The sequence below is a fragment of the Pinus tabuliformis genome, chromosome 4_1 (assembly GCF_031772625.1).
Source record: "Pinus tabuliformis cultivar Carrire ecotype Pingquan chromosome 4_1, CPIR1, whole genome shotgun sequence".
In the NCBI taxonomy this organism is placed as follows: Eukaryota; Viridiplantae; Streptophyta; class Pinopsida; order Pinales; family Pinaceae; genus Pinus; species Pinus tabuliformis.
The window spans coordinates 929,225,927-929,241,489 of NC_142303.1; the positions used below are offsets into that span (position 1 = coordinate 929,225,927).

Consider the following 15,563-nt stretch of genomic DNA (forward strand, 5'->3'; position numbering starts at 1 on the left):
TGGGAATTTCCCTTAAACCACCTTCGCCCCAGATTCTGAAACCATCTGGAAATTCCAAAGCTCAAAATAGAGAAAGCAATCCCATCACACCATGGCTATCTAGAAAAAGGCAAGGCAAGGCTGAAAAACCATTGTCATAACCTGACAAAACCATGCCATCGATAGCAAGAGAACCATATACCAATATGCAAAGCCATGGATGTCAAAACTAGCTAGGAAATCACACATGCAATATGTTACTTGCGAGTATTCCTGCTGAATTTTCTTGATCTTGCTCCTCCTTGCTTGATCTTTTCTTTCCTTTCTTTTCCTTGTCCTTCCTTTGCTTGATTTTCCCTTCCTTGCTCCAAAGCTAGAATGCTCCAAGAAAACTCAAAGTGTCCAGAGTGAGTGAGAGAGAGAATAATGAGAGAGCTCCAAAATTGAATTGATCCAAAAGCTTACACTGACCAAGCCTGAGCCAGAGGCTTACCAACTGATCCTCAAAAGCCTTTTTATCAATGAGGCCTCTATTTTCTTCATTTTCCATTATTTTCCTTCATTTTCCTCCTCACATGCGCCCTGTGACCTTTCACCTTCCTTTTCTCCTAATTTTCGTTATTTTCATAAATAAATGCCAATTAATGCCACTTTGCCTTTCCAAAGCCTTTTCCATTGCGTTTACCAATTTACTTTAGCCATAATAACCGAAATGAACACCCACTAGGATGTTTTTCCCAACATTCAACTTGGAATAAGTGTCCCTTAACCGTGGTCTTATTTTGCCTTTATTAACTTTTATTACATGAACTCTTAACCACGGGTTGTTACAAAGGATTAACATGATCCTTCAGGATATGTTGAAGATGTATGTCATGCATCAATAGAGGAAGTGGGAGGAGTATCTTCCACTATTGGAGTCTGCTTATAATAATGGGTATCATGAATCCTTGAAGATGAGTCCAAATGAGGCTCTCTATGGGAAGATTTGTAATAATCCTATCAGTTGGTGTGATCCAATGATCAGAGTGTTGATTGGACCGGATATGTTGAGAGAGATGGAGTAGGAGATGTAGGTGATTAGAAAGAATTTGAAGGCAACACAGGATAGGAAGAAGAGTTACACAGATCAACATAGGGTATTCAAGGAGTTTCAGTCTGGGAGCATGTGTATTTGCGTATCAACCCTAAGAAGAGCTCCTTGAAGATTGGATTGTGTGCCAATTTGGCACTTTGGCATTGTGGTCCTTTTGAGATCCTTGAGAGGATTGGACCAATGGCCTATAGACTTGCTTTTCCTCCATCAATGAATGTCCATGATGTTTTCCATGTTTCATTACTTAAAATATATGTAAGGGATATTGATCATGTCATTAATTGGTCTATATCATAAGTGAAACCAGAAGGAGAGTTCCATCAAGAGCCTCAATGCATCCTACTATGGAAGAAGCTCATGCTCCGAAACCAATCAATAGAGAAAGTGAAAGTGCAGTGGAAGCACTTTGGTCTCGACAAAGCTACATGGGAGATGGTTGATCAAATTCAAACATTACATCCTTCTTTATTTACTAGTTGAAGCAAATGTGTTTTGGTGTGTGTGTGTGTGTGTGTGTATTGTATCAAGTTGTGGTTATAAAGCTCCAATAAGCAGTATGTCATTGTAAATAGTGCATCGATTTGTGTTATAAAGCGCAATAAGCAGTATGTTGTCATGCTTTTCAGTAGTTTTATTTGGTTATAAGTGTCATAGAACACGAAGGACGGTGTTCCTCCAAGGGGGAGGGGTTTGTAATAGCCCCAAGTTAAGGTTCCATATAATAAAAGGGCATTATAAATGAAAAATAAAACCAAGGTCATGGGACATTTATTCCAAGTTGAATGAAAGGAAAGACATTACATCAAGATACATTTATGGCTAATTATTTATTGGCTATGGAAATTGGCATTCACATTGGCATTGGAGAAAGGCAAAAGGCAATAAATGGCAATTAATTCAAGAAATAAAGGAAAATAAGAGAAAAGGAATATGAAGAGACAAGAATATGCATGCAAGGGAGAATGAAGGAAAGAAAATAAAAGGGGAGAAAATATCCATTTATTCATTCACTCCTCACTTGGACAAGGATGTGAGAGAGAGAGAGGTCACTTGGACAAAAGGAAGACACAAGAAAGGAAAGCAAGGGAGCGTGAGAAGAAGATTTGGACAATAGTAAGCAACGATAGAAATCAAGCAAAGAAAAGGCAGCCAACAAGAGGATTTTGCAGGTAACATGTTGCATGTTTGATTATCTTGTTGGGATGTGAATGCATGGTTTATGCATTAGTTTAATGGTCATGTATGTTGTCACTGACATGGGATTTTCCTGGATTGACAGTGGTGTACAACCTTGCCTTTTTCATTTCACAAATAACCATGGTATAATGGTTTTTCATATTGGTTGAGCTTTGGATAGCCGCTGGATTCGGATCCAATTGAGGTGGTCTCAGGAAAATCCCAATCATTGAGGGTGGATATGATTTTCTCTCGGGATATCTTGGCAGGTGAGTGGAGACAAGAAAATTCCTCTTCTTATGGTGAAGAAATCCTAAGGCATCCAAGATTGTATTGGTTTTAGTGATTTCTATATCAGTTTAGGTGAAATCATTGTGGCTTGAGGGTGGAGGTGGTTTAACATCTGGATTCCCTAATTTGGTTATGTTTGGTTTATCCCATTTGATTCCACATTCATGGTTGGGATATGGCATGATGGTGATCGACTGAAATAAAGATTTGGTTCAACCCAATCTATGGTTGGGTGGTACATGGAAGTCCCTGACTTGGTTGGATTTATGCATATGTTATTATGTGTTATTTATTATTGAGATCAATGAGCACAAGTATTGGTTATTATGTTGATTTTATGATTGGTTTTTCATGGATTCATTATGGTTAAACCTTGGTTATAGGCAAGGTATGATCTTATTATATGATGTGCTCTTGTTATGGATCTCGTTCATGGTCTCATAAGTTATTGAATATTTATGTGAATGCATGAGCTAGCAAGTGTTTGTTGCAAATAGCTTGAGATGGAAGTAAGCCTTCTTGATGAACATTTGATGGAACTAAAGAAATAGTGAATAGATATGCATTCATTACCTACAATTACTATGTTTACCAAGTGTTTGTATAATGATTGTTATGTGTTATACAAGCTTGAGTAAGAATAATACTTGGAAAGAGAACCTGAAGACTCGTAGATATTGTTGAGGAAATTTTGGAAAGTTATGGGCAGATTTGGCCTGTAGACTTGCCTAAAAATATGGAACAAATTCTTTAGTTGCACTCTCGAAACTAGGAAATTTCGGTTGTAGTCGCATTGAGGTTGAGTTGTGTGTGTGAATGGAGTCTTCTAGCCACACTGACTGCCCTTTGTATGTGAGGTTGGGCTATAAATGTGATCAAGGAGAGTTCTAGATTCAAGAAAAAGGCACCAGTAGAATCAAGTTGTTAATGGTGTGCTTAGGTGTTCCTGAGTGTTGCAGTACGTGTTGGACAAGTTTGACAAGTTAGGCCCCATTTCCATAATTGAATCTTGGAAATTGGGTCATGCATAGTAACTCTCAGCTCATGTTTACCCTGGTGAGCTTGTAAAAGTGGATAAATGTGGGGTGGGGTGTTACATTGATAATCATATATAGGTTTCTTGTTCATGTCATTGATGAATTATTAGACGAATTACATGGAGCAATTTTCTTTGCTAAATTTGATCTTTGTTCTAGATATCATCGAATTATAATCAGGTAGGAAGACATTCCCAAAAAAATCTTTACAACACGTGAAGGTCATTATGAATTTATGATTATGCCATTTGGACTTACAAAAGCACCTTCAACATTTCAAAGCTTGATGAATTCTATTTCAAACCCTTCCTTAGAAAATGTATGTTAGTATTTTTGATGACATACTAATCTACTAGAAATCTGGGGAAGACCATGTACAACATGTTTACAACGTCTTAACACTATTGGAAGAGCAACAACTATATGAAAAACTTTCCAAGTTTTCCTTTGGGGTTCAAGAAGTCGAATTTTTGGGTCATTGTATCACATGAGGGTGTCAAGGTGAATCCTAACAAAATTAAAGCTATGAGGGAATGGCCAACCCTCAATACCTTGAATAAACTTATACATTTATTAGGGTTGTTAGCATATATTCACAATTTGTCAAGAATTGTGGTCAAATAGTAGTGGCTCTAACAAAATTATTGAAGAAGAAAGCATTTGCTTAGACTATAGAAGCAATCAAATATTTTGAAGAACTTTAAGAGGCTATGTGTACAAATCTTGCCTTGGAAACACTCGACTTCACAAAAACCTTAATTGTGGAGTGTGATGCCTTAGGCCATAGCATTGGTGTAGATTTGATGCAAAAAGGAAATCCCCTTGCCTTTGAAAGTAGCAAACTCAAAGGAAAGAACTTACTTAGACCCACCAATGAAAAATAAATGGTGGCCATACTACATGTAATTAAAAAATGGTGGCCATAACTAATATGAAGATACTTAAAAGTAAAAGCAGATCATGATCGTTTGAAGTACTTCTTGGAGAAAATATTATCTTCAGAAGAGCAACAAAAATGGGTCACAATGATGTTGGGTTATGAATTTGAAAATATATACAAAGAGGGAAAAAAAAATATTGTGGCAGATACACTCTCGAGGGAGGAGGAAGACACAAAGGGTTTATTATGCATTATTTCCATTCCATAATATGATTGGTTGGAAGAAGAAAGGATAAAATGGAAGTAAGATGAGAACGTATGCAATATCACTCAATAACTAAAGGAGGACCCTGATGCAATAGAAAAAATTATGTGGAAAATTGATTTATTGTGGTATCAATTTTACGAACACTTATGCAAGATTTTCAACTCAAACAGAAGGTATTTTTAGAATTACACACTTCTCTAGTAGGAGGACATTCAAGGTTCTTGAATACATACCATAGGATCAATATTTTTTGGGGGGAGGTATTAAAGTAAATATGCAAAATTTCATGGCATAATGTGTGGTATGCCAACAAAATAAAGGAGAGACAATAAATACCCTTGGGCTTCTTCAGCCATTGGTCATACCAAGCTAATGTTGCGAAGAAGTTTCAATGGATTTTATTACAGGTTTACCCAAATTTAAAGGAGAGTATCATTGTGGTAGTGATAGATTGAATAACAAATTATGCCCATTTTTTCTCTATTTCTCAACTTTTTAAAGTAAGTACAATGGCATAAGCATTCATGGAAACAATCCAAAAGCTACATGGAATACAAAGGATTATTATAAGTGGCGAAGATCCAATTTTCACTAGAAATTCTTGGACTAAATTATTTTCTTGTTTGAGAACTCAAATGGCTCACAACTCATCTAACCATCCTCAATCTAATGGGAAAACTAAGAATATGAATAAATGTTTATAAGGATATCTATGTGTATTTTCATCTAATAAAGAAACACAATGGGTCAAATGGTTTCCCTTAGCATAATAGTTGTACAACACATTCTTCCATAATTCATCAAAAATGTCACCATTTATGGAACTTTAGGGATATCATGTTCCATCCATCACATCACCCTTAACAAAAGTAGTGGAACATGTAAGGCACGGACAAGAGGTTCTCAAACTATTGAAGGACAACTTGGTTATGGCACAAAATAGGATGAAACAACAAACAGGTCAACATCACAGTGAAAGGGAATTTGAAGTGCGGGAATAGGTATTTTTGAGATTATTACCATATAAATAGATTTCCCTCAAGCAACAAAATGTGTGGTATGTATGTCTTCTATGTTTCTTGCTTGAGGGAGGTAATCATTGACAAGATCCTAGTCCAAACTATTCTACCAAAGGTTAATGAAGAAGGGAAAATAATACTACAACTATAAAAAATATTGGAAATAAGGACTAAGCAACTGAGAAATTGAGCAATTACTGAGTACCTCATCAAATGGAAGAACCTACTAGTGGAAGAAGTGACATGGAAAGATGAATTATTTATGAAAAAACACATGCAAATAATCAAGTGTTGAGGACAACACTTCTTTGAAGGGGAGGTGCATGTTAAGCCCTATATAAGGCATATGCAACCCTAAAACCCCTTATTAAGCCATATATATTAATAGATTACATTTCTATTGTTATATTTATATGTAGGCTAAAAACCTAGCATGGTCCCATTTTTTTATAGTTGTACCCTTTGTCTCTTATATGTACTCTAAAAATACCTAGTCTTAGGATCATCGAATCTTGTTTTGTACATTGTATTCATTGTAAACGGAAGTTTCCCCCTCAAAGAAGACTGTAATGATTGGTTTCGTATCATTTTTAAGGAGCATGCTAGTTAGAGACATATATAGTGATCTTGAGTATAGTGATCATACCAACAGAGCACTTAAGCCTTGTGAGAAGCCATTGCAATCACTTGAAGATAGAAATGTTTTTTTTTGTGAATGCAATGATAGTGATTTCTCCTCCATACTATTGTTTATTGTCTACTATATTCACATTGTTGATTTATTAGATCTATTCTCTATATTTTTGTAGGGTTAGTCACATATTTTGATATGTGGTTTCTACACTCTTGAGTTTTCCTTTAAAAAAATATGTTTAATTAGCATTTCCAGTCTTATGTTTTAACTATAGTTTAATTCTATGAGTATAGATGTGGATCATTTGGATGTAAATTTTTCACATGGTATTAGGAATGTACATATGAGATTATCTAGATATGTGTATGGAATGGACGTCTACCTGTGAGAGACAAATATTATAGGATCTAAGTGGGTGTGATTCCCATAAGACTCTAAATATTAGAGTGATTTGTGCCTATGAGTAGCATCATGACCGATGAGAGGTTATAGGTGAGATACCTATGTAGTTCCATTGGTTGGATGGGATATGTTGTCTGAGGTAGTCAAAATGAACCCATGATAGGTAGATCCCATCAGTTGATCAAGTTGTTGAAGTGTGTTCTATGTTTGGGGGATGATTACTCTCTTGGATCAATCAGCACTTGGTGATTGCTTCATTCAAAATAAATCTTACTGAAAAAAATCAACACCTTTATGTTGCTTGAGTAGATCATCAACCTATGACATGGGGTATCAATACTTAATTATTTTTTTTAGGGATCTGCGACCAATACAAATTCATCATGTCCCTTCCTTCCTCCTAGTATCATGGAAGGTAAGGAGCCTCATCAAATGTGTCCTTCTTATATCATCACTTGAATTTAGGGATTTATCTCCTCCTCCTCCAAAAGGGAACGCTTATATACAGGGCCATTTAATAGAGGGGAATCTAATGTCAAATCAATTTCATTATTTACTCGATAGTGTAATTGTTCTCTCATGTAATTTATGTGAAGATGTGTTTATACTCTTCAACCAATTTATTTACATGTCTAAGGTGTATAGAGGGATCCCTTACAAAGGTCTTGCTTATTGTGATGCTTTTCTTTACTCCATCTGATCGAACCATGAAGAGGAAAATTTTCCTAGTCTAAGACATTATATTCATGCAATACTCATAGTGATAAGAGAGACTATGGGAATTGGTGTAATACAAAATTAATAGAATAATAATAGCTTATCTTTGAGAAGAGATGTGACAACTACAGTCATTTGTAGAAATCCCATATCAAAAGGATTAAACTACAATTTATAATGATGTTGGAAAAAACCTAAGAAGAAAAAGCCTTGAAAATGGAAGAACCCTAGGGTAATGTGGTAAAAAAAACATCCTGAGTGAACGCAAGGCCGCACTGCTGCAACCCTAGCCGCACCCGGCTAATCACTCCCTCCTTCGCGCGATCTTCTCCTTTATGGAGCTCGGAGGTGGCCCTAAGGCCCCTCCTCCCTCGCCTCCGGAGCTCGAAGCCTTCAGATCCCTAATAGCAGCTATTGGGAAACGTCAGACCTCTAGCTCACAGCAAAAGTTTGTAAAAAAATTGGACAACATTCCCACGGTGACCTTGCCTGTGGAGGAAACCTGCAGAACAGCGTTGAACCTAGCAGAAAGAGGCCTCATTGGCCAGTTTACAGGGCTATGGCCATCCCCGAAAGCAGTAGAAGAATGGGTTAAATGAAACTGGATACCACTAGTTAATGAAGGAATAAAAAGTCACTTTGTAGGCAAAGGTTTCTTCGTTTTCGTGTTTGATAACATAGACAATAGAAGCCTGAACTTCAGAAATGGGACATACTTCATGGGTCCCCAAGGCCTCTACTTGAACAAATGGTCCCCAGACTTTGATCCAGCACAAGATGTGCCCACGGCTGTACCTGTTTGGGTGCGTCTCCCGCACCTTCCCCTACGTTGCTGGAGTCAGAACTCGCTACAATCCATTGGCAATGCCCTAGGAAGATACATAAATCAGGCACCGAGGAAGGATCAATACTCATGCGCCCGCATCTGTGTAGAGGTCGATCTGGAAGTCGGTCTACCTGAAGCAATCAAACTCTCGGTGGCATACTGGACACACATCCAAGAGCTCGACTATGAACAACTACCTTTCAAGTGTCGACACTGTCACGAATACGGGCACTTCGCAAGATACTGCAAAAAAAAATATGAGGTATCAGAGAAAGAAAAAGGCGAACAATGGAAACAAGCAAAAAAAACAAGTAACAGGCAGAACAACAAAAATAAAGCTAAAGAGATAAAGAATAAAGCAGGGCAAGAAAGTGCAAGCAATAAAAACACTCGAAGCGGGGAAACCATTAGCATCGTGGAGGACAAAAATCCCTTTGAATCTCTCAAGCCACCTCTAGATCCTCCAGAGACAGAGCGAGAAGATCTTCCTCAGCTGAACAATACCAACACTTTAGAGCCAGGTAATAATCCAAACCTAACCCCAAGTAATATTTCCTCTCCTTCTTATGCTGATATAATCAAACAAAAGAAGAAAAACACAGAAAACACGAGCTCATCAGACGATGAGACCTTTGAAAGGCCAACAAAAAAAGTTGGAAGAAGATCAAACAAGGAAACCAGGGAAGAAGAGTCAGAAAGACAAAAAACCCTTGGCAGTCAAGCTACCATTGAGATGACACTCGGGAGGAATACCAGACCTAGGGTCCCCAAGGGAGGAGGGCCTACCCCAACAAGTGGTAAATGATGCAGCTAGTCTCTTGGAACTGCAAGGGTTTGGGGAATCCCACTAAGGCAGAGGCCATTAAAGATCTATTGAAAATGGAACCCACAGACATCCTCATGCTCCAAGAGACAAAGGTAGAAGGGGAGATCCTTCTAAATACCAGTAACACAAAATGGAAATTCGATTCTGGAAAGGTTGTCAGTGCTAGAGGCACGGCTGGAGGAATAGGTACATTCTGGTCAAAAAACTCCTTTTCTTTAGAGAGATCCTTTGAGACCCAGCATTGGATATATACTGAATTGCGCCACACAGCAAGCAATCTCAACCTAGCTTTGTTTAATATGTATGTTCCTGTACACTATGAGGAAAAGAAAGAGTGCTGGAAGACACTCTCGGACTTTCTAGACCGTATTAATCCTATGAACATAGTTATAGGAGGCGACCTGAACATAATTCTAGATTCTAAAGAGAAGAGAGGAGGGACCTACTCAAGAGACCCTTTTCTCACCATAGTGGAGAATCTGATTCTACAGTGGGACCTAGTAGACTTCAAGCCAGTTAAAGGAGAATACACTTGGACCAACAACAGAACAGGAGAAAACCACATAGCAGCAAGGTTGGACAGATTCCTCATCAGCAGCTCTATAATGATGGAAAAAAGAATAGTCACCAACAAGATTCTTCCAAAACTCACCTCGGACCACAAACCAATTCTCCTCTGCCTGAAAGATGAAGAAGACCTAGGTCCCCTCCCCTTTCGCTTCAGTCCTCTCTGGGCAGAAAGAGAAGGGTTCTTTGAAACAGTTCAAACAGCTTGGAGAATAGATGTTTCAAGCTCCCCAAGCTATGTGTGGGAGCAAAAAATGAAAAATGCAAAGAAGGCCCTAAAAGAATGGATAAAGAAACCTATGAATACCCCCACCAGTCAGAGGAAAGAGGTTGTCATTCAGCTGGAAGAAATTCAATTTGAATTGGAAGAGAAAGATATTTACCCCATGGATTTAGACAAAGAAAAATCTGCACAAAGGAAAACATATTGCTCCTTCAGAAGCGAGGAAGAGTACTGGGGCTTAAAGTCCCGCAGTTTGTGGCTTAAAGCTGGGGATAGAAACACCACATATTTCCATAGACAGTATAGGGCTCGACTTTCCCGAAATCATATAGCAGAAATCACCACATCTAATGGACAGGTATGTAAAGGATTTGCCCAAATCAAGGAAGCTGCAGTGAAGCATTTTCAGACTCTCCTTACTACAGAAAGGGATGGGAGCGAGGGGGATATATCAGAGTTCCTCGCAAACATACCAAAGCTAGTCAGCATAGAGGATAATGAAAATCTTATGAGCTAAGTCACGGAAGAAGAGATTTCTAATATTGTCTGGTCCATGGAGCCAGACAAAGCGCCAGGACCTGATGGATTTTCAATCCACTTTTACAGAATCTGTTGGGAGCTAATCAAACCTGATCTCCTCAGAATGATACGTGGATTTATGAGGAAGGAAAAGATTGGAGGCGGAATAAACTCCACCTTCCTCACTTTAATACCCAAGGAAACAAACCCAGGATCATTGGACAGATACAAGCCGATCTCACTCTGCAATTCGTCCTACAAGATAGTGGCCAAACTTCTGGCGAACAGAATCAAGCCTCTCCTGTAAAAGCTCATTTCTCCAACCCAAGGGGGTTTTGTGAAAGGAAGACATATCCTGGACAATGTCATCCAAGTCCAAGAAGCCCTGCACTCGAGCCACTCACGCAAAGAACAAGGTATGCTTATAAAACTGGATATGTGTAATGCTTTTGATAGAGTTAACCGCTCTTTCCTGTACATGGTTCTATCATCCTTCGGATTTAACCAGGACTTTATAAACTTAATCAAAGCTTGCCTAGAGAAGATCTGGATAGCTCCAATGGTAAATGGGAGACCAACAGATTTCTTTTTAGCCACCAGGGGATTGAGGCAGGGCTGCCCCCTTTCACCATTTCTTTACATCCTGATGGCAGACTCCCTGAGCAGAAAATTGATCTTGGAAAAACAAAATGGCAACATCCCTGGGATCAGAATCGTGAAAGGAATTGCCCTAGTGAATCACGCGTTGTTCGCTGACGATTCACTGTTGCTTGGGGGTGCATCTCCAAGAATAGCAAACTCCTTCAGAACCATCCTTAAAAAATATTGCAGTATCTCTGGAGCGTTAATCAGTGAAAGGAAAAGCGTTGTTTATGGATGGAATACAGAGCAGAACGCAATTGACAGAATTGCCAGCGATTTGGGCTTTAACGGATATGCAGATTGGGATAAAATCAAATATTTGGGCCTTCCAATAACGATGGGATCCAACAGAAACCATTTGTGGGAGGAGGTGATCTCGAAATTTAAAAAAAAGATCGCAACGTGGGGTGGCTATTAGCTTACCACAAGAGGTACACTCACGCTCATTAGATCGGTTCTCTTGGCATTGCCAACATTCCAGGCCTCCTTAATGATGGCCCCAAAGCAAATCTCAGACCAAATCTCCAGTCTCATGCGTAATTTCTTGTGGAATGGAGGGCGAGGAAATGGCAACAGATTTCATTTAATAAAATGGGAAACAGCGAAAAGACCATTAGAGGAAGGCGGCCTTCAAATCCGAGATCCCCTGCAAGCAAACTTAGCGTTGGGTTGTAAATTACTGTGGCAATTTCTTGCTGAGCCCAATCACCCAGTCAGCCAGATATTAAAGTTTAAATACCTCAAAAACCAGTCAATTAAATCCTTCATCCCGGAGAAAGCCCCAAAAGGAACGCAGGCTTGGAAGCTATGCAGCAAAGGCATCAAATTTTTCAGATCTCACCTGTATAGAATCCCCAGGAACGGCAAAAACACCCTGCTATGGAAAGACAGAGTTATGGGTTATCCCCCTCTGACAGAAAACAATGAAATATCATAGCTAAGAATTTGGTTAGAAACAAAAGGAATTCGGAAAATTGAAGACATCTCAGGCTGGGATAGCAAAGGAAATTGGCAGCGCTGGAATTTTCCTAAAGCACCAGCGCATCTAATCCCCCAGCTAAACGCCCTTATAGAGGCAATTTCAGACTTTGCTCCAGTACATAAAGATGATGAAGATACCTGGGGATGGGGAAAGACGGGGGTGTACACAGCAAGACAAGGATATTTACAGATGCAAAGCAAAAAGGATTCGCCACATCCGAAATCAGTGTGGAAGCAGGTCTGGGACAGCTTTAGCATCCCCAAGATCAATTTCTTCTTTTGGACACTGTTCCATAACAAAATCCTGACTGGAGAAAACCTGTGTAGAAGGAACATAGCAGGTCCCCATCGATGTGCTCTCTGCAAAAACGCATTGGAAACCTCAGATCATATGTTTATCAATTGTGAGTATGCGAAGAAGGCATGGTCTATCTTCCTGACTGGACTGAATGTGAGACCCCCAGCACATTGTTCGATTGCAGATATGTTCTCCACTTGGAAAGCTAGTTATCCTCACAATATCGCTGACAAATCTCTATGGTACAAGGTGTGGATTGCTGCCCCAAAATATGTATGCTGGAAGCTATGGCTAGCCTGGAACGAAATCATCTTCAACCAAAATGAAATCCCTACAGAAAAAGTGGCAGAACAGGCAAAGAAACTCCTTTTAGGAACTCTGAACTATTCTTCAGTCAAATATGATAATTCCCTCCGAATAGAGGAAAGGGCATGGCTGGATGACTTCTCTTGCAAGACCAGACCTTCAGCAATCACTCGGCCAACTCATAAGGAAAGATGGTAGATTTGAGAACCCGTGGACAGATTTCAGTAGTGGTGGAAATCCCAGGGCAAGTGCACTATGTTCTTTGATGGTGCCTCAAAAGGCAATCCAGGTAGGTCAGGAGCAAGAGGAGTAATCTTCTATCCGAACGGGGAAAAAGACGATTTCAGTTGGGGACTCGAACTGAAAACCAACAATCAGGCTGAAGCACTCAGTCTTTTAAAAGCTTGCCAATTAGCCAGAAAAGAAAGCCCAAGCGAAATCCTAATCTTTGGAGATTCAGAATTGTTGATAAAGTCATTAATAAGCAAGAAATGGCTCAAGGATTCAACGTTAAACAAACAGCTCTCAAGAGTGAGCAGAATCCTGAAGGACTTCTCCTCGGTTCAAATTTTCCACATACTCAGAGAACTAAACAAGGAAGCGGACAGATTGGCAAACATAGGATGCACTCTACAAAATGGAATGATCAGCATAAATGCAGGTGCTTTGAAAATGGCAATTATTCCCTAACCGGGAAAGGAGCTCATGTAAAATCTGCGAATTGTAATGGTTGATTAGGCTTCGCCCAACCTGAATTTATCAATAAAACACAATTGTTTCAGTTTTTTAAAAAAATTAAAAAATAAAAATGGAAGAACCCTAACCTTGGATTGACTAGGTTTGGGTAGGAACATTGAGCTAGATGAAGATGTGTTATCCAAAAAATGGGAAATTTTGCTAATAGATAAATTTTTGGTCATTTTTTCTTTCTTTCTTTTGGATCTTCTTTGTCTCTTTATATATAATATTAGTGAATTGAATCATTTCCCCAACTAATGTGTATGATTTCCTTGAAAAATGCATGGAAAGGCCCTAAAATGAATTAAACAACAACGACCCAAAAATTGCTTGTATAATTACCATTTTGAGACACTTATTGATGGACACATGGATCACATATAACACTTATAACCACTAATGTATGAATTTTAACTTTGTACTTACCATACACATATCCCCATGGTTATCATCATATGAAATTTTGGATGTGCATTAGCCATACCTAACTTATCTTATGAAAACATCAAAGTGGTCAAACTCATCCTTGTAATTACACGTGTTGAATATCCTCTGTTGAGAGCCCTTGCCCTGTCTTAGATGCACAATTTTGCTCTTCCATTTGATGTTTAGTACCATGGTAAGGTTTCCTTATCCCATGTTTTGGTTCCTTCTCCCTTTACTCACATATTTAGCTTTAATATGCTCTTTTGCCTTCATGTTGGGTTGCTTCCTAACAATTGAACTACTTTTGGGCCTTCTACATTTGAATTTACCTTCAAACTTTCTAGTCATGATATGCTTGGTTTCCTCATTTAAAGGATCTGTAAATATTATTTTCATGACATGCTTTAATCCTCTATAAGCTCAAGGATTAGATCGACCTAGTTTCCCTCTAGACAAGTATTAGCGTTTTTTTTTGTTTGTTTGTTATGCTTTTTAAGTACAAAAATATGATTTTTCTACTATGATAGTTGTTCTTGCTAGGCTCCAATCTATTGATGAGCCAACATAGTAGCCTTTTGAATCTCACTATATATATTTATCTTATTTGATGCTCTAATAATAACAAATCTTACTTATAGAAGGAAAGAAAAAATCCTCTATAAGCTCAAGGACTAGATTGACCTAGTTTCCCTCTAGACAAGTATTAGTGTTTTTTTTGTGTTATGCTTTTTAAGTACAAAAAGAGGATTTCTCTACTATGATAGTTGTTCTTGCTAGGCTACAATCTATTGATGAGCCAACATAGTAGACTTTTGAATCTCACTATATATATTTAACCTATTTGATGCTCTAATAATAACAAATATTACTTACAGAAGGAAAGAAAAAAAGTATTAGTGGTGCATTAGACACCTCAAACAAAAATTATACTTGTATAGTGACCTTATCATATAAAAAAGGGTAGAGATGACCCAAGGGTTAAAAATAAATGACATTTGTTTAGATTTTATCCTAAACATTACATCTATGACACATTATGGCTTACATTAAAGCAATTGTTGGGAATAACTACATGAACACTATTTTATACCATAGTGACAAACTAGCTTAGATTGTTTCAACCTTTTAGTGAGAAGTAACTATTTTAGCCTACATTATACCAAAAAACAAGCAACTAAATCACTAGATAAAAATATATTTCCAAATATAATCTATAATCCCAATTTTGGCAAAAATATATTAATAAATAAAATAATGTTATTGGTGTTCTTAATAAGTGATTTAACTAGTTAGTCTATAATGGGAATAGAAGATTATCCAAAAATGTATAAGATTTTAATAGCAAGCCTAGTCCATTAGCATCTAAGTATCTAACAAAAATCTCCTCGACTTCTCAAATTATCAAGTTCGAGATCCCCATATAGAATACATATAATCAAAGAATAATATCATTGCATGATTTGACAAAAAGCTTTGAAGATGATATTTGTCGATCCTTTTAAAGTGAGACAACATAGCAAGGAAGTAATAAATTTAAACTCTCTCAATACATTCATTAAAAATATTGATTAATTTTTGAACAATTTCCAGTCTTTGGGGCAGTTAGATGGTCCTTCACCAACAAAATGAGTTCCACCTTCAACTTAGATGTTATAATGAAGGGGTGTTTATTCTATCAAGAACAACCAAGAATTGCAATTGGCCATGTTTGT

At 38.0% G+C, this 15,563-nt stretch overlaps 1 protein-coding gene across 1 annotated transcript; it reads left to right on the plus strand.

The window, feature by feature from the left end:
* Nucleotides 1–9,204: 9,204 nt before the first annotated feature.
* LOC149179200 (uncharacterized) lies at nt 9,205–10,458 on the plus strand. Its single transcript, XM_089422379.1, has one exon. It carries the CDS (start codon nt 9,205–9,207, stop codon nt 10,456–10,458), a length of 1,254 nt encoding a protein of 417 aa, XP_089278505.1.
* Nucleotides 10,459–15,563: the final 5,105 nt, after the last annotated feature.